The 20,693-nt window shown below is 40.8% G+C and overlaps 1 protein-coding gene across 1 annotated transcript in view; it reads right to left on the bottom strand.

Moving 5' to 3' along the window:
* EHBP1 (EH domain binding protein 1) overlaps positions 1-20,693 on the bottom strand; it is a 225,616-nt gene that overhangs the window by 129,268 nt on the left and 75,655 nt on the right. The window contains 2 exon segments of the mRNA XM_055809787.1: positions 4,978-5,117; positions 8,061-8,242. Of these exon segments, the coding sequence (XP_055665762.1) occupies positions 4,978-5,117; positions 8,061-8,242 (322 nt within the window).

Below are 20,693 nucleotides of genomic sequence, written 5' to 3'. Positions count from 1 at the left end.
GATGATGTCTTCTGGTGTCATCAGTGAAGCTAAAGCCACTTAGATGCCTTTACTGCACACTTCTCATGCCAATCATTCTTGGATTTCCTTCAAACTTCAATTCCTTGTGTACACAAGAGGTTACTTTCTAACGCTTTCAGTTCGCTGCTGTCCTGAACTTGACTTTTTCCTCATGTGGCTTTTGTTTGGGAAAGCGAGTGTTTGTCGCTGGCTCTCATAGACTTTGTTCTATGCACTAGTTACAAGCAGCAAGATGCCTGACTGAGCTGAAAATTCAGTAGCGCTGTGATTGTCCCAACTGCTGGTGCCCACAGACAACCTGAACTTCCTAGCAAGGGGGAATCGTGCTTTTAAATCACCCAGCAACACCTTCACCAGTCAACACACTGGCACAACTCTTCATTTCATGCCTTCACAGACAGGATAAAGAACCTGAAGCCAAAAGCAGAGTCCAGAACCTGAAAATATTTCAGTCATATGGGTAAAAACTTCTTTCCCAAATTTAAACTGTTTTGCAAAGATATGCCAATCTGCAAATTACCAAGTGAAATGATCTATTCTGCCAATATCTATTGGACATAACCTATTGTGACGATGACAAAGCCACAGCAGAATTCCTCTTAAGCACACCTCCTTAACTGTTCTTGACCTTAAAGCAAAAATCTGCTTAGATGGGATTATGTTTATATCTACACAAAGTTGATTCCACCATCCTAATTTCCTTATTTTTAGCTCCAACAAAACAAGAGTAGTGTCCTAAACAGTAACACCAAAACTGCCCCAAAACCCTTAACTTTCTCAGTATGCAACGCCATGTACACCTTAGAGATCAGAACAATGCAATACTATCTTCTGGGAATTTTTAAGAGTCAAGATACACAATGGAAAATACTTTGCTATACTCAAATAAAACAGAGCTGACCTTATAAAATACTAGTGCAAACGAATTACTAGTTTAAACCAGGCTGAGATGCTGACATGATTTACAATTTATTATGCCAGCATATGGAAAAAAAAGCCCCAAAACAATTACTATTCAGTTTTTATTGTCAGAAAATAACAAATTAAGTTCAGAGCTTTAAAAAGAGGGAATTCTTTGATGTGGTCTGAATCACCTGGTCCCATCTGCCAACCTAAACATCCATATGCACTACAATGTTTCTCATTACAATATTAAATGGTTTATGTCATATTTTGGAGTGTAGAAATGGTAGGTTAGAGATTTACGTCCTATATTATCTTTTATAAATCTCATTATCTACAAACATATATTAGCTTGTTCTACAAGTATGTCATATAAATCACTGGTTCAGGGTTTGGAGGCGGGTGTGTTTTTTTTTCATCCTTCTCTCTTGCTCTTCGTTTGTTGTGTTTGTTTTTTCTTTAAGCAGCGTGGTGCTACTGACAAAAAAGAGCAAATGTACCAGAAGTTTACATCAGAGGTACGGTTTCCCAAATGGCAAGAAAGGGCTACACAAATTGCTCTGCAGAAGCCTGCTCTTGAAATATGCTGGGATTCAGACTTCTGCAACCGGTAGCACATGGCCACACTGCTGAGTCCATCCATGTGGTGCCCCAGGACAGTCACCGTGCTCCTGTGCAAATGGAGCAGGAGGCAACTATCAACTTCAGCATGAGGCTTTAAGTATCAATTAAAACATTAAGAGAAGCAATGCATTTATTACTAACTACCCTGAGTTTGTGAGCTATGAGCCATATTTCTTCAAGTACATTGGGATGCCTTGTCTTCAACTGAAGACTAAGGACAGGATAATTCTGAGAGGTTTAAATTAATCTATATTAACACATAGAAACAAAATATTTGAAACGTATTTCATGGCTACAAACATCATTATCAGCTTCACACAAAACAGAGATAGGTGGAGATAAAGCTTTTACGCGTAAAAAAATTAAGCAAGAAATATTGGGAAGGAAGGGGAAAAAAGCCTGTGGCCGAGGGAGTTTTTTTTAACGTGAAAAGTAGTGCTTTGAGTGGAAAACATCTTTCAGTCTGATCTTAAGGTCAGTTGTATGACAACAGTTCCCATGTTGACCACATCAAATTTCCAGTGCTTTTGAGGTAGGTCAGTATTGCACCACTTATTTCATAGCTGAAGAAAAGAGAGGCAGAGATACTCACCCCAAGTTAGGCAACGCATCAAGGAAGAGGAGCAGCGTTTCCTAACTCACCTGCACCACCTACAGCCCCATGCAGCAGGTCTCCCTTGTTCTCCTAGCGGTGGATATATTTGTTCACCTATAAAGCTGCAACTTTGGGCCAAATTAAAAAAAAACAAAAAACTTTCGTATGCTGTGAAAAGGAACAATCTCTGTGACAAAGATTTGCAGCCAATCTTGCAGCTGTGACTTGAGGACAAGATTTCAGTCATCAAGACATCCAACGTTTCTGTGAGAAGACTGAGCCAAATGTAGGACAATAATCCCTTCTGCTTTACTACTCACACTTCACTTTTTCAAAGCTCGCTTACAAATATTAACCATGTCATGCTCCCATCATTCCCGTGAGGTGGTTATAGACAGTACCCCCTTTTTACAGTTGGGAAAACAGGCGCACTGAGGTGCAATGATTTGCCGCAGGGGACTCTGAGTCAGTGAAGGCATTCCAGCTTGCTCGGCTGCCAACACCCTAACACAGCAACAGGTGAGAAAACGTTGGTAGCAGCAAGCTTTCAAAAGGGTTATGTAACTTCCTCAATTAACTTTACGGGATCCTGCAAACCCAATTATTTTTGATAGAAATTTTAGAAAGAGTACTTCACTACATCAGTTTTGCTTCATTTCCTTCTTTCTGTATTTCCTTCTGTTCTTCTGCAGTGATTCCCACCTTTTTTCCCTTGGTTCCTCAGCTCTTCTCCTTACGTTTTATTATTTTTTCCATTCATTATATTTATTACAGGAGTCACTCCAGCTGCCCGTCTTGAACACATGTTGAAATAGATCCTTTAAATTTTATTTATTAATGTTTACTTACTGTCCTGTGTTTTACGTTCTCCCATTTGCTAGGAAAGCTATGTGCACTCATTCTCCTTCCACATCCCTCCCATCCCTCTCCTTGTCTAATGTGGGAAAAGCTAGCCAGGCTAAGGAAGCAACTCAGATGTTGTAGCCAACACAAGAAAAAGTCCAAGGCTGACCTTTCCCTGCTCAGGTTCCCTTAGTGATGCATCCACAGAAAGTCCAACCCAACCCTCCCATCTGGTCTCATCAGAACAGGCTGCACAATGAGCAGATACACTGTAGTTCAGGAGCATTGCTTCTGCCTTTCAGCTAGGTGTCGTAATGTTTGCTTAGAACAGGTAATTTTGGCCTTTATAACAACAGACGGAAAGCTGAAATGCCTCTAAAACAACTCGAGTGAGGACCTTGTGTGGCACATCAGAGAGCTCACCCCTCCCTGTCTCCAGGAATGTTCACTACATAGCCAAAGGACAGCGGACAGACTAGTCTAATCTACATCAGCTTTCTGCTTGTTCAGGAATGGTTTGGCCTGTTTAGATGCTGAACGCTGAAGAAAAAAATAAAATCACTAAAGTTGAAGACCAAGATCTGCTACTTTTTAACTGATGTCCTTCTGCACCTGGGTTTTCCATAGCAGTCCTCAGTGCAGTGTCTAGGCATTCTCAATAAAACACTTCTGCACAACCGTGCATACAGACTTTACCTAGCCACCTCTTTCTGTGTGCTTCCCTTCTCTCTGAATAATCGGATGGCCTGGGTTTGGTGTTCTGACCCGCACCTGAATTGTCCTGGTTACACTGAGAAATGAGAAGATGACCTTGCAGAATGATTTCAGTGTGGCCAGACCGATACATGTCGCCTCTCTGACCAAGAAGACATTATCTCTGTTTCTCAAATAATTCATTCTGGACTTTGCAATCTGCTCTGCACCAGACGCATACAGCATAAGTAGAGATTTGGTCAGGGTACAAAATGTTTAATGGAATATGTAAAGCAGGGAGACAACAAATTTGCATCTTTTCACAACACCAAGTTTAACTAAGTAATAACTACTTCAGGCTGAACCTTTCAATTGCAATGAAAACTCAAAAAGAAGTGATGAAAGTAATGTTCTATAACAGCAAACCAACGTTCCTCTGCATTTTCAAGAACATATTTGACAATTCACTTCTCTGCTTGGAATGCTCTTCCCCACCTTAAAGAAGGATCCCTTTAGTTCAACAAACATTTTTAAAGAGCACTGCCAGGCATGAAGGCTGGCACCAGAAGTTAATTTGTCTTTCCCTGATTCTTTTACAGTAAAGAATCTAAAGTAAAGTTCCTACAGAACTCATCTGGAGCAGTACTACATAATGATCTCTACCAACAATTTAACATCATCACATCCTGATCTGACTTGCATCAATTAGTTCAGCTATCCTGGACACACTAACATCAGCAATTCCAATGTGGTTATACTATCTCACTTCAAACAACCTTACCATCAAATTGCGTTAAAGTCCTTTAACATTCTCCTGATTCCATTTCCATGAAGCACCCCCAACCAAAAGGCAGAAGTACACCGCCTGGAATTACCATGTTATTGAGCAGAACCCCAGCACCTACCCATGGCACAACTCATTTCGCAGTTATTCTCACAAACTGTCTTCATTATTTCACTTCAGCTCATCCTCCTGTCTTTTCACTCACTGACCCTTTTCCTCCACCTTTTTACTCCTCTGTTCATACCGGTTCTTTGCTTCCCTAAAATGCTACCTACTTAGTGCATTCTCTCCTAAAATCAGGAGAAACACATGCACATTCAAAGCAATGCTCTCATATTCACAAATACTAAACTTTGCAGAGTTATGAATGGGTCCCCCTTCAATCAAACTATCCTAAATTTTATTTTGGTTGAGATTTCGTTAAATACAAATATAGCGTAAGGATAAAATCCATGGAATGCAACTGGCAAGTAGCAGAGGAATTATATTTTACTATCCCTGTGGCAAAACCAACCTGTAATTTTTGCAGCCTTTTCCTCTTGATTCACTCTGTTTCCTTCATCTTCTTCATTGTCTTCCTCAAAATCATCTAGATTTCCAATATCAGCTTGTTTCATACTCATCAAACTAGCCAGGCTTTGCATGTCTTCATCCCTAAATAACAGAGTTCAAAACAGGCATTAAAATGCAGCCTGTTAATACCACATCTGATACTGACACATTATTAAAAAAATCTTTAAATATTTTTATGCTTTCTTTTTTTCTTCAGGGAAGTCTCTGATCTCAGATCTGATCTTGAGTATAGGGAAAGAACAAAATGAGTACACTTATGTATATTGATTTCTGAAGGGAAAGTTTTATACTAACAAAATTCTAAAGGGTAAAACCAGTGCTGCCTTGCACGAAGAGTCAATTTGACGACTGCTTCCTAAAATTTTAAAGCAGCCCAGATATGCTAGTAAACACCTATCTGGTGGTCTTCAGTTAAAATGGAAATGTTTTGTCAGACCTACTGTCCACATGCTGCATGTGACATCTATCACTACATTCATTCAGAACTCCTGACACTGTTACAGAAATTAAAATTCCTTTCCTAAATATCTGAATTCATTAACAAGATCAAAGCCCATTACATATCAAAGCCCAATTTCAATTCTTATTTGACTGTATCGCATACACACATATCTTTCACAGAACTGTACCTTTCATATGAAATGTATGTTTGATGAAAAGGTGACAGCAGGCAGAGATTCAGAGAAATGGATGTTCTATGTTTGTTTCACAAAACCCCAAGATTTTTGAAGTACATGATGTCATTCTTGGAGCAACAGTAATCTTACCTCTTCTCTTTTAAAACCATTTCAATAGGTTTATTGGGATTAATAAATTTTTTTTTTTGGCTCCTTACAGTAGGACAGACTGGGGATTGCCTGGAGCACCTCTGCTGAAAACAGTCTGGGGACCCCGGTAACAAGCAAGCTCTAGGAGAGTCGGCACCACGCCCTGACAGCCAAAGGAGGGAAAAGCATCCTGAGATGCACCGAAACAGGACCATGAGCCACAGACTGAGGGAAGTCATGACCCTCATTTACTCGGACTGCATCTAGGGTACTGCGTTCAGTGTTGGGTCCCACAGTACAGGAAAAGGTGTTGATGAACTGGAGTAGTATTAATAAATATAAAATCAGTAACTACCAGAAGTCACAAAGACCTTTCTGTTCATGCAGAATCCTCAAGGTTTCATCTTCCTGTTTTGATAACCAATAGGTCAAATCGACTCTTTAAGCACAGGGGAAAAAATGTAGCATCCTATAACTGCATTGACGGGCAGGCTTTTTTATGCACCAAGACAAAAAGCTGGGAGCAGTTAGCACACAGATCTTGTACATCAGCTGTTCACATAAAGTTTATAAATTAAAAAGTCTCTGAAGTACTATTTCTTTTTACTGTCCTTTCTGCACCCATACTTCAAAATATTGTTACCTGTGTTTTAGAAATAAGATGATTTTTGGTATTGCACAGCAATAGGCTGCAGTATTTTCTTTATAAAATGCATAAAATAAAAGTGCCTCTCACTTTATGAAACTACTGCAGCTTATAAGGGATGTAAGCAAGCCTTGGCCTAGCTACCTTGTCTTGCACGTTCATGTATCTGGTACCTGAATTCTCTCTTTTATACTGACTAGTAAGACAGTCTCTATTTACACACACTAGAAACCAATGCTTTCACAAACCACAGCTTTTTGCTTTTCCCCGCCCCTCCAGGTCCATGGTTCAGAGCAATATTAAAGCCCTGTTGTTAACTTACACTCTACTTGAATTACAGTCTCCAGCCTGAAATCTATTGATTTCAATGAGAAGAAGGTACATGTGATGCTAAATGGATCAGCTTTTACAAATTATGGCCTCAAAACCCACTAAGAGCCTAGTATAGCTAGCTACTGTATAGTTCACGGATGCTGGTTGTTCAAAAAAGCGAAGAGGTTATCAGATACTTCTTCATTCCCATTTTCAGCTGCAATGTCACATTAAACCACAGCTAAATACTTCAAAATGTAATTCTTATATGGTACGTCAAACTGTGGTTCACAACAGGTTAATGAGAGAAGGGAAACAGTAATAGTTAATAGTAATGCACCTGTGGTTTTCAAAGCACGCAGACAAAAAACGTTTCTGTGTCAAAGTATATACCTTAAAGCTGCTCATGAAACAGTGTTGGGGCACTTGTATTGCAGTGGGCAGTGTCTACAAGTGCATTCAGAATACTGTAAGCTAGAAGTAAGCAGCCCTTTGGAGGGAAAAATAAATTTAAAAAGACGTAAAAGAACCACTAAAGCAGTAGTTTCCCCATCTACCTCTTTTTGTTCTGCCATTGTTATATTTCCATATTCTAGAGACAAAAAGGAAAAGCAAAACAGGATGGCTGATAAACCATCCATCCTCCAGCCACACAAAGTTCTCAACATCTGGCATTTTGAATCTGACAGAAATTGCATGAGAGGTTATAGGATCTGCAAAAATTATCTGTACCCTCTGCCCTTCAAAGGCTGTTGAAATAAGGGACAGAACCAAGCGAGCGAGTAGAGGGAGTGGTGATCAGTGCCCAGCTGAACTCTTTTCATGGGATGTTCTTGTGTTCAACCCAAAATCTTACTTCTGACTCCACCCTCTCTCACCTTACAGCTGGCTTTGTCCTTCTTTCACTCTTTGTAAAATATAAATAGGTGAAATAGAAGTAAGTTCTCCTTCTCACATTTCCCTTGCAGTCTGCTAAAGGTATTGTTGGATGAACACACACACGCACACAAACGTATATTCCTGCTGATTTCAGACCTGTAGATATTTTTAAGCTGCTGTTATTTAAAATGTCCGTAAGGGTAGAGGACAAGCTGCTTGTCTCTGAAGAACACAAGACTAAAATCAGAGTAAGAAACGACTTTTACTCAGCTAAGAAACTAAGTATGGCAGGAATGATAGGTATGCTGAAGGATACTCTCAAATTCTGCCATTGTATACAGAAAGAGCTCTTTATCCAAAGAATTCTTTGAAAAGCAACACAAAGCAGGCTATCTGGTTTAAAAAAACAAAACAACTTACGTGGCTTTTCCTTCCCTCAGGAAAATACAAGACAAAGAGAACTGTAGTGTGGCAGATACCACTTTCTTAGACAAAGGCTTGAATTTTAACTTGACATCTGTCTGTGTAGGCATGGGGCTTGCATATTGCTTCATGTTGATGCTGCTGGTGGCAAGCGCTTTTCTGCGTCCAGAAGGAGATTCCTGAAAACAAAGGAAAAACAAAACTTATGCAAAAGGTGCTGTTACACTAAAACCTGCACGTGCACAAAAAAAATTATACTGATTAAGCCTGCATAATTCTTTTTTTCTAGTACACAGGCAGCAGGGATTGCTATGGTCCTTTCTAGAGACAGAAGTCCATTTCTTAAGCTAGGTCAGCCACTAATGGCTCTCTGGATCTTTCCTTATTGCAACAGAAAAAAAAGGTTATTCATTGCGATCAGTGGCCTTCCATATGAGATCCTAGATCTTCAACAGCTTGAGCTTGTAGCAGCACCCACAGCACACATCCATTTCAGCAAGTGGGAACGGATCTCCATTCCTTCTGTGGCAAACTGGACTAGTATTGTCCAAACTTGGATAGTCCCGGAGTAGGACTTCCAACCTATGGAAACCATGGCTTTCAATCACACATATATTTCTTTACATAGCGGCATGAAGCCATCAAATTGGTATTTTGAACTGCTATCTATGTTCAATGCTCAAACATAATGCCTGAATATTTTTCAAAGCAATAGTACTTCTCAGTAGTGTTGTACATGTTCTACCAAGAGTGACAGGTTTCTGAAATTAAGGTTGACAATGTTTCCAAAAATATTGATAAAATTTTTCAAGGAAAAAATAAAAAGCAAAAAAAGAAAAAGATAAAAGCCTATATTGTATTTCAAGATGAAGGTGTTGCTCACAGTTTAACAATTCAGAAAATCTAAAATGCATCTAAGAATCTAATATCAGCACCAGCAGCAAAGGAACGATTATATGCAATACAGCTCTAGTAACAAAAATAAAACAAAAAAGCACTGCTGTTAACTCTTTTGAAAAATGTTCTCACAATAAGACTACATTTTACTGCAGTTGACAATTTGTGTTGAATAAAGAATACTAATTCAATCAAAACATTCAAGCATCCTTTTTCAAAGTACTTGACATTTCCGCCCAGTAGAATAAGTCAGAATGTAATATGTCATCCCCAAAGAATACCTTGTTTAAAAAACTAGCCTTATCTGTCAGATTATGCACAGCAATATTATACAGAACTATTAGTGCATGTAGATACCTTATGAATGAATTTCAAAAATGCATCAAACACTTGAGAAGGATTTAGGTCCTCTCAGAAGAAATACTTAAGAATATGCAAATACTCTCAACTGAATCAAGTTGAACAGATGCGACTATCACAAACAATACGAGTGCTCTTTCCCTGGCCACGGCTGTCAATCAAAGAGTGAGATTAAGGTCCAAGGTTCTGACAATGTGTAAAATGGAAAGTATGATCAGGGAGTTTCAATTATTACACAGATATGAACAACAGTAATCTGTTATTGTACCATACCTTTAGAATAACTAAACGTTGCAACTCATTATACCCAAGGCAAGATGTACTGCAGCGCCTGTGCAGAGCAATGGGAGAGACACAGCACTTCTTTTGCGCGTTCTCCAGCTAAATATACATAAGCGGTTTGCATCTAAATAGCAACTTGTTCCATAAAACTAAATTTTCAATATTCATACTATGGTACTAAGATGGTAGCCAAGGTGAATAGAAAGAAAGTTTGCTTAAATCTCTTCTAGTTTTTTTTAAAGTATCTTTAGAGAGAACTGGCATATATAATGTGGCTTGCGAATATTTATGCAACTGACATGGTAAAAACTACTTGCTGATGCTAGTGCATGTGCTTTTCTGCCAAAGAGGACAGGAGCAACCGGAAATTAAGAAGTAATTTGGAGCCACAGAAGGAAGGCAAGGGGGCCAGGGGTACAAGTTGCACCAGGAAGTTTCATGTCGGGAGAAGACAGACATTTTTTACAGCAAGAACAGTCAATCACTGGAACAACCTCTCCAGGAACGTGCTAGAGTCCCCTTGTTTTCAAGGTGTGACTGGACAGGGTGCCAGATAACCATCTAGGCTCCCCCTCCTGTGACAGGGTGGACCAGATGATCTTTCCAGGTCCCTTTCCAACAGAGCTGTTCTACAGCTGTATGACTCCTGAATACACCCTCACCCGCAGTCAGGCCAAAGGAAAACACTGCTGGGATGGGTGGGCTGCAATGACTAGGAAACATCTGACACAATTTGGGACTAGACTCTGCTTTAAATCAGTTGGGATGAGCTTATACTTGCAGACAAAAACCAATTATACCTCAGCCAGTTTTAAAATCTGCATTACAGTATCACAGTCACTCTTACTGAAATCAGAGTTAGCAACATAAGCTGAATGTATGGAAAGACTCTTAATTTGTTCATTATTCCCAAATTATGCCATTAGGATTAAAAAAACCCACCAAAACAAAACAAAAGGTGGGATTTTCTTTTTCCTTTTTAAAGAAGATGCAGATATGTTGTCATGTCCTCACTCCCCTTCATCAGTTAAAGCACCCCAGAAAAGATCACGTATATCTACACCTGGCACGAAACAGATCTTAAGACAGAACAAATCCTGAATGTAGGCACTTGCTCGCAGCCTCCCCGATGAACCACTGGTCAGCAATACCATGCCTGGATTCTGATGTACTCAGTTTGACTATGAAAATCACTTCCCAGCAGCTGTAACCATCCCCCACTCACCAAAGACCTGGATTATTTCCTTGTGTAGCTCCCCGTGCCTCCTCAGTGCTGGCCCACCTGCTGCGTACACCCTGCGCCACGGGAGCCACACACGGACTGCCCAGGAGGTCCCTGGGGAAGCGTCCCAGGGAGCACAAATAGGCTCCAGTGACTCTGAAAAACAGAAGGTGTACCTGGGGGCAGAGCTACTTTCTCTTGTTACAAACACAGCATCTTGTCTGATAACGCAGATGCATGTCTTGTCTTTATCATGGTGATTTTACTAAAAAAAGTCAAAGCAAACAAAATAAGCCAACCCAAAGACCAGTTCAGTGGAGAATCTGAAGCGAAGAGAAAGAACGGAGCATTAAACTTGCCAGCAGCCAAACGCTGGACAAGGACATCAGGCCAGCAGAATTTTGGAATGATGTGGAAGTACATTTTCACTTAATATCTATTTGTTGTATAAATTATCATCTTGCCATTTGCAGCTTCAGATTATCTGGGTCAGAGAGCACATAAGAGACCTGAATCAGGAAAAGGCAAAGTTCTCCCAGTGAAGGCGATCATCACCAGTTCCTTTTGAAATCTGCAGGGGTCAGCTGCTACAGAGGAGGGGGGAGACAAGGGTGCAGACACTGTGTGCCAGTACCCAGGGGAGAAGCCAGCCACGGGCAAGAAGATTCTCCTAGCACTAAAGATCCTGAGACGCTGTGAAGAATAAATCATACTTAGCAATCAAGTTCTGTCTTCCTGAGAAAGGAATTAATTTCATAATCTTTTTGTGGGTCAAAGACATAAGTTATCTTTTCAGGTTCCAATTGCCTATAAAAATCCAAATGTGTGAATTTATCATCTTTAAAAAAAAAACACCACCAACCCCCAAACCCAAGCAAAAACAGATAGTCCCTATCTTCCAAGTTTTATTTTCCTTAACATGTGAGCTTAGGTACACCCTCCTACTCTCTCAGAAAAATAAGGGTGTTAGAAGTGTTGCAGCATTTTTTCCTTTTAAGCTCTACAGGCTTGGCCTTACATGGTTTTAGCTACAAGTAGAGGGGGAGAAACTTCTTTTTTGCCCCTGAAAAGGATACTCTCAAGGTGCTTAGGTACATGGCTGATTTCACAATGGAATATGTTTTCTACTCTGACACATAATCAACTTTTTAAAAATTGTCTTTAAATGTCAGAACATGCTGATAACCACTTCTCACAAAGGCTGTAACATTTTCTTCAAAAAAACCTACATGCTTCGTATGATACAATCTGAGTTACCCCAGAAACACAGAGAAATTTTCTTGCAGAAGAATAAATAATTTTCAAATCAGCAGAGACAAAATAATCCAAGAGAAATACCTATGAATGGGGTATATGGGAGCGGCTCAGCAGTGGGCTGGAAGTTCTATCAAACAGAAGCACACTTTGGTAAGACACTAAAGAATTAACATCCATTGAACAGTAAAAGTCTGATCTGGTGTTAATCGTGTCTCGTGTGAGCACAGGGAGTTTTGTGGAAAGTAAAGCGGGAATCCCAATGCCAATATTTTAATTGCTCAGTTTTCTGATTTTGGCTATATAATCAAAGTTTAAAATATGTAAGGCTCAGTTATGCCTCCAGGTATTTCACTTACATGTGACTGCCAGAGCTGCCACATCACATTTTGTGAAAGGGTGCACCGAAAAGTCAATTTTGAAGCTACAAAAGGAAAACGATTCATGTGATAACAGGTGACAAAATACTCTACAACACTTAACTATCAAGATGGAGTTCATTCTGTAAGAAAAGTAATTTGGAAACTCTTTACTTTTTAAGAAAGGCAATGCATTATGCAAATAAAACCAACTATGATACTTGACTATCACAGAAAGATAGACGATAACCTACAATACTGGTAAAATTCAAATACCTCTAGGTTATCTGCCAGCTCAAACATACTACTGTGTTTGAGAATGGGCACTGTTTGGATCGTAAGAATAACACGTGGAATACCGGTTAACAATTTAACTTTGCTGTTTCATGTTTGCTAGTGTATAGTTCCAGCAAGAGAAGCAGCATACCAGAAAAAAAGGAATTCTTTGAAAAATCACCAATGAATGATTAAAAAATAACTACTTGGTATGTTAGCAGGCACTACTGAAGCCTTTCTTCTTACATATGAGAATAATGGCTGTGCTGGGTCGACCAAAGGCTTCAAGAAACCTGTGTATTATTTATGAAGTATATTGTTGACAAAGTGATTATTATAATTTACTTAAAGAAGAGCAAAAACCACACATAAACATACTGCAATACTTCTCCAGAATGCTCTCCTGTGTCAGGGAATTTAAGCTTTTGTATTACACGCTGTTATGCCTTTCTCTCACAAGCAGCTCCATCCCCCTTGCAAGCCTCCTCCAGCTACTCCCCTTAGTCCCTGAAATGCCTCCAGCACACACCATATTTTGGTGAACTAAACCTATGTGCAGTACACCAGGCTGTTCCAGCTGTTCACAGCTGGGGGAGCAGCGGGATGTGGCGTGTGGCTGGCCCTGCACTACGCTGGCTGCGTGGCTGATACTTGTGTACCCTGGTACTTCAGCAAAGCTAGCATAATAGTAAAAATCTGGAGGAAGAAGAAGAGCTCAAAGCTAGCAACACAAAAATTAATATAGAAAATAGAAAGACCTCCTAATACTTTGTAGTACTTTGATTTCTGAATTCAAATAAATACGCAGAGCAAGCAATATTATGTAAATAAATAAAGTGGCATTCCTTTCTAGTACAGAAGAATATTAGTAATAATGAATTCAGGCAGTTCCCAATTTCTAAGTACACTGTCTGCATTTGTACAGACCGTAATAACATCTCGGATACCAGCAGAGGTGCACCCACTGGTGCCATCACTAATGTGGCTGTTTCTTACCAACTTCGGGCCTTTAACACGGCATCGGTACACATGGTTTAGAAGCTAGCAGGGATCCATGAATGCAACATGCAAAACAACTAGTACCTACTCTAAAGAGAGACAAAATCAAGTCAGTCAGAAGCCACATAGCTGCAAGCAGTGCAGGGCCAGGCTGGGATGAGTGTGGGGGCACCTTGCAGAAGACCTACAGTACATACAGAGACACACATTGCAAACAGCTATTTAAATAGCTACAGATGGGCTTTCAAGGAGCAGTCCTCAACACATCCCCTCTACAGCATTTTAAGTTACTTCCACAAGCCCCCAAACTCCCATCACATTACAGACTTTGGGGGTAGAGAAGGGAAAATGAACGCTGGCCAAACCACAGTCCATTCAGATGAAGCTGCAGTTACTGTCACAGTTATACGACCGGACCCACTTATCACACAGATTTCTGTCTTCTCAATGACGCAACCATGCATCACCATTCCCTTCCACCACATTCATGACTGAGCAGTGTCAGACATCCCAGAAGTTACTATATAGTAAGTGCCACCCTTACATAAAGATCTGCCTAGCGGAAAGGATCCGCATAGCCTGATCTCACTCTACAAAAAGGTTAGTATGAAGCAATGCCATAAATCACAAGCGTTTTCTAGGAATCATCCCCATCTTTCCCCACCAAAGCAGACCTTTCACAGCAAAGAGGACTAAAATGCTCTGACAAATGCATGAAACCAGACAGTCTGTACCATAGATGTAAAGCACACAGCCTACTTTGACTTGGAAGATGATCACAGGTGACACGACAGTCACGTCACACTATTAAACAGTACCCAACTCTCTTCTGAATGAAGTCAAAAGATTAACACCTCCCTATGAAAGGTCTGGACTGATTCTTATTTTAAAGGAAACCCAAATAATGTAATAATGCAAATTTCATGCTGCCTTCTTTCCTTAAAAGTGTATTTTTAATGACCTTCTGTCCTGTAATTACCAACTGCCTGCTAAGTCTTCTTCAAGGTTAATATAGTAAGTGCAAATAAGTAAGAAACAGCTTTGTATTTTCTGTTGAACTGGCTTCACACATCTAGAATTACACAGGATCACAATATCGGCCAGGTTTTGTTCACGGGGTTTATTCCTCTGGGTTATCTGGGCTGGGGAGAGAGTCCCTCCACAGAAAACAGCAGAATGTATTTTACCTCTGTGCACCTGAACTCAGCTTGCCCACGCAGACCTTCAACCCCTGCTGCACCGCAGGCTCTAATCCCGAGACACCACTGCCCTCCTTGCAACACACACCCATGGAGAGAACACAGTCAAAGATTTCCATTCAGCACAAACCAGATCAAAAAGTGTAGTTCTTAATTATTTAGATACCAAATTGTCCCTCTTTAACAGAAATACATTAAGTAATGCATAAGCACTGTACAGACATTACTCAGAAAAAGACCTAACGAGGGAAGACAACAGGTTTCCTAATTGGATATTGTTATCCTGTCAAAGGAAACAATGAGTTTTGACTTTCTCCCAGACAAGGAGGACATACAGCATAATATTTTTAGAGGCTATCTTTTCAAGTTTTATAAAAGTGAATGCTAAAAAGCCTGCAGAGAAACACAGATTTTAAAGAGGAGCAGTCTGCTGCACATTTAGGCACAAAATAATTAGACAAAGCGATTTTTCTAGCTGTAAAAACCCATTGAGTGGAACAAGTTTTGAGGATTTCGTTTTCCTTTCCCTTACGAAATAAACGGAGAACGTTTTGAAGGAAAGCTGTCCTCTGGCACAAACCCCACCGACCCTCCGCAGCCCCCACACACGGCAGGAGAGGGAACGGGAGGTTCTCCCTCTCCCACCGCTGGATGCCAGCCCCGCCGGCTGCGTTGCAAGCGCCATCTTGCTTAGATGAAAAGATCACTGCTTCACTGGCAGAGCAAAATGGATCACTACAGAATTTAATTTGTGAGAGTATACAGCAATTAAATGCTAAAATAGACAAGCTACAGGGAGCTCTCTCAACTGGAGAGAGTAAATTAGAAACTATGTCAGTTAAAATAATTTAGACAGTCGGATGGGAGATTTGGAGGACCGAATGCAGGCAGCACGATCTGTGCTGAAAACTTGTTTAAAAGCAAATAATGCTTCAAGGTATCCAGAACATCATTAAGAATTACGATGCATTTGAACGGAGAATTTAATGTTTAAAAAATTCTGCACATACCAGAAAAGTCTGAGTCCTAGACATGAGGACTGGGAAGGAAATAAATAAAATAAAAAAGTTGAAACAGCTACACTTGATACCTGTTTGTGATGCTCACAACGTGATCCTTGTCCTTGTCAGAATCGGAGCCCTTGAGTCAAATCATCATATTATCATACTCATCTTAGGTTTAGGCTAAAAGGCTACCTCAAAAACACCAACATGATTTTTTTTATAGTACATCCAGATTAATGCGTCATCCTACCGGCAGCACAGCACACCATTTCTTACTTAACACCAGCAGAGGCAGTACTTTCAGTAAGCAAAGAGAAAATACAACACGCTACTACAGCTACCGTCTTATGGTCTGCTTTCAGGACAGCCCCATGAGATTTCACTAGCACCCCGAGAGACTCAGGTATGTAGTGAAAGGTTCTATCTGACCAAAATCATACCTGTGGGTATGCTCAGCACCCTGCTGTGGGCAACAACAAACATTCATCTTCGCAGGCTAATCCTTTGCGTTCACAGACGCTGGAAATCTCCAAAGATTACCATCAGATAGGAAGTTGATACAGTGAAACGATACCTAATAAACTGAGGTAATTCATCTACGCTATGCAAACTACCACCATGAAAATCTGGAGGTCCTGTTGTGCTAAAAAAAGTACTATTAAGCTTCTTGGACAACTACTGGGCAGATGGCCAAAAATGCGCACGACCGAAATTTTAAGTCAAGCAATTTATTAATAGACCATGTGTGTACGACAGGTATCCCCTTCTAAAGTGGGCTTGATGCTTACAAAGGGGAACTGAGAAAAGTCTACAGCTGAGCCAGACAATTTTTGTAAGAAGCAGAGAACTACCAAACCCTGAAATACTCAACCTTGCAAAGGACAAGAGCAACTGCGTCACGTGTCCATTTAAGAGTCTTCGTTACTTTCTCCTTTGGACTGCTTAGTAAAACAGGTACAGTTCCTGAACACTCTCCCACACAAAGATGCAATAGGATTGCCAACTGATGCTGAGAAATATTTGCTCTAGCTCTTCTAGCCTTTTTCCTCCTTGCTCTTTGAGATCACTTACTCTAGAGATGCACTGCAAGTTTCTCTTTTTCCATTAATGACAGGTTTACATTTACTGTTACTGTGCCTTTGATCACCTGCTAAGCTCCAGGTCCTTATGCTCCATGCAAACAGTACTGTAGCTTGGTAAAGTACATGAATTTTTGCTTGTGTTTGCAGAGATGCAGCTTGTGTTGTACCACTCAGGAGCCCTGGAATACTTTACTGTCCTGTATTACTTAGCAGCAACAAAAATCACATCCTTTCCTGCAATGCCCAGATCTCAACGTGATGAGCTGACTAACACCCTAATATTGTCTGGTATCTGCTTCCCCTTCGCAGCCATTTGCTCTCTCCTGTTGGGATCGCTGCATGGTAGGGGCTGTCTGTCCCCTTCCTGGCCCCAAATGCTATAGCCACTTACATGACCATCTACCCCTTGGCCTGTAAGGTACGTGGTGTGGCTATGTGCAAGTCTGTGTGTATTACTACATAAATCACTAGTAAGCAAAAGCCATTGAGATGAAAGCATTTTTAGATAGCAAAGACTATAAGTGTAAGTCCTACCGTAACTCTACAGAATTTTAATTTTTCCAAGGATGAGGGACAAGAGCTCATGGAAGCTCGGCTGAAGCTGGCAGAGAAACTTGTTATTACCAACTGGCTGTTGAAATTCTCAAACCTCTGCTCTCAAAGCAGCAGATTTAAAGAAGTCTGGGCTTGAGCTGCTGCTGATACATGGCAGGTGAGGCTGGCTGTCGGGAATGGCACTGCACGCAGGGCTGGCAGTTTGGTGGAAAATAACAGTCCTTCATTTTCTGCGAGCTGTGTGCTGCTGAGCTGGATCCTTCACAGCGTGCTGTCTGCCTCCGAGAGCGAAGCCTGTGCTCCGCTGCAGCTGGGGCACTTCCAAACAGCGTTGCCCCTGGTTTGGCCTTATTCTTCTTCCTTTTGAAGGGTTCATTGTATAACTGCATAGTATTTCTGCAGAGTTAGCTTCAAAACAAATATGGATAATTTCAAAAGAAATATAGATAATTTACCTAATGTTAGAAAGGGAGAAACAGCAGATGATAAAGTTGGTTCCTACATTTTTAGCTGAAACTGGAGTAAGAAAGACCTACTATGTGAGGCCTCCTACTTCCAGGGACAGGACAGGCGAGTTGACTTGATACCCACGACTTTATTTACTGCTCAGCAACTCGTAAGTCCACATTTTTCCATGTATTGACTGAAAGGACTCGCAGGTTGTTTTCTGGGTTTTGTTTTTAAATAATAGGCAATACCCATTGTAAGATCTCCAAGTAAGCTCGCCTGGCACATGAGCTCTGTGCTGCCTGGCAGTCTGTGCTGTGATCCACTGTCCTGCTCACCTGCTCTGTGCAGAGGCACCCCACGAACTGCTACTGAACCTTCAAAGAGTTACACAAGAGATGCCCAGTTAGTGTCCTCTGGCAGAAGACCATCTTTAGTGTACAAGTAAGTATTTTTGAAAAAGAGGGTAAGCTAGTTACCAAACCAGTTACCTATTTATTGTTGGTTTCAGATGTGAAGAGCCCTTTGGATGACTTTTCAGTTTCCATTCTAGGCTCTAGATTCCTTACTCCCTCTTGGTGTCACTTCAAGACAAAGACCCAAAATCTTTGACATTAAAGGGGTGGGTTTGAAATAATACCTCCAGCTCAGCAGTGCATTTTTAACATGAGCTCCGTATGACATTACAAACAGCTGTTGAAAGGTCTGTAGCTCCGTACCTCAGGCTGTGCCAACCTGGCAAGCCTTGTCCTGAGGAGACAAATGCCGTGCAGGAAGACACACACAGCACAGACCCCAGAATTAACTCCGCATTATTTAAACAGACTCGCAAACGTAAACACATTATTCAGCTCCTCTGTAATCCCCAACAAGGGAGCAAGTTTGAGGTAACACTCATTAAAGAAGAAACAAGGTCAAAAGATTAACTGCTCCAGCAACCACACATACTTTCAACCACCCTTCCAGAAAATACTGTATTTTAAGACAGCATATAACATTGTCTAGAGTTCATTATCCAGCATAAATAAAACTTGTATAAATGGGGTTTGTGAGATATCAGTGTGTCATCAACCAGTTGTTATTACCTAAGGATAACCTCCATAGAGTGAATGCAAAATATTAAATGACATAAAATTTGCCAGGCTTATGACACAGAAAAGCTTTTAACGATGTCAAGCAAAGATACGACTCTTACATTGTATTTTTTCTGTATGGAAAGTCGGACCTTAACTTGAAAAGCACAGAGTGAATGGATGTATGGTCTGTAGTGCCTGACGGCTGTGTGCTGACCAGCCATGCTCACACAGTGACCACTCTCCTCGTCAGAACCAGAGCCCTCGGGTCAAATTATTTATCATATTAGTTATAGCTTAAGTTTAGGCTAAAAGGCCACTTCAAAAAAAATCCTGCATGATGTTATTTGAAGTTAACATTTCGGTTATTATTGGAGCAGCAATGTATCTCCATTATTGAATTAATGACTGTGCTTTTTTTATTCTCTTCCCTCTTGCTCACAACTTCACTTTAGGCACATGCCAAAACCACGGAAATACGTGATGCCAAGAGGATATAACACAGCTGGAGAAGTCCCCCAAAGCACAGAGAAATTACTGGCCTTGCTGGTGCTCTTCCATCTCCCCCTCCTTCCTTCCCACTGTACTTCCCAGCTACCAGCCTAGAGGACATGCTGCAAGACCACCGTAACTCTTACAGCTTGGAAGAGCTGGCTCTTTAAGAAAGTGTCTTCATACAAACATACAGATCTTCGCCTGTGCCACATTACTACTATTTCTTTCATCCAAACCTGCAGCTCATTATCAGGGACAAAACCTCAGTGAGACAACTTTAATATGCAAATCTACTCCAGGCTGTTATTTAAGAGCAGCGTGGTTTGCAAGGGATGGCTCCTGTGTGCAGCACTCCCCCCTACAGAGCAAAGGGAGGAAAAAAATACTGGATCTATGGATCTAGCTGATGCTGTACCACTGACGGGCATTTGAATCTGATGCATGCGGGAAGAAGCAGGGGGCAAATGGTAGGTACATAGCTTGGGTAAAAGGGAGGTAGCTGAAAATTAAGATCTGTGTGAAGCTAGAATAGGGGCATGCTCACGCATGTACAACATCCCAGCTGTCACACCCTAGGCACACACAGAAATGGGAATAGTCTATGGTGCAGGTGCAGTTACATATTTTTATAAACAACATAATTACATCTTAACAGCAAGGATAAACACGTGGCATTCCAGAATGCAGCTCTGCAATAAACATAAACTTCAACTTTTTAAAAGCCCATCCATACCTCCAAATTTGTTCCAATCAGGGAAACGGCTAAATGGGTTTCTACTAACTTTGCACTTAAAGTAAAATTCACCTCAAGGCTGACAAGCATAAAAAATTTCAGTCGAACGGGTGATATTTTTTTTTTAAAGCTGCAATAGCCTGAAAACAGGGGCTTGTAATGAAGCTGCCCCATCAACCAGAACCACACTGTCACTAGAGCAACACAATCATATTGCCTGTGCAAAGAAGCAATGCATTTAACATTTTCTTCACTGTGTACTATCTATTAGCTGAGTTTGTCACCAAGATATGTGGCAGCTCCCTGCAATACTTACGAATGTATGGCAAGGCATACAAGAATCCATCCATGTCTGCTTCAGCACAGGTTTGTCGCCTTACATTTTGACAAAAA

This window comes from Falco peregrinus, chromosome 7 (assembly GCF_023634155.1).
Source record: "Falco peregrinus isolate bFalPer1 chromosome 7, bFalPer1.pri, whole genome shotgun sequence".
NCBI classification, from domain to species: Eukaryota; Metazoa; Chordata; class Aves; order Falconiformes; family Falconidae; genus Falco; species Falco peregrinus.
This window is presented reverse-complemented; position numbering and strand designations above follow the sequence as displayed.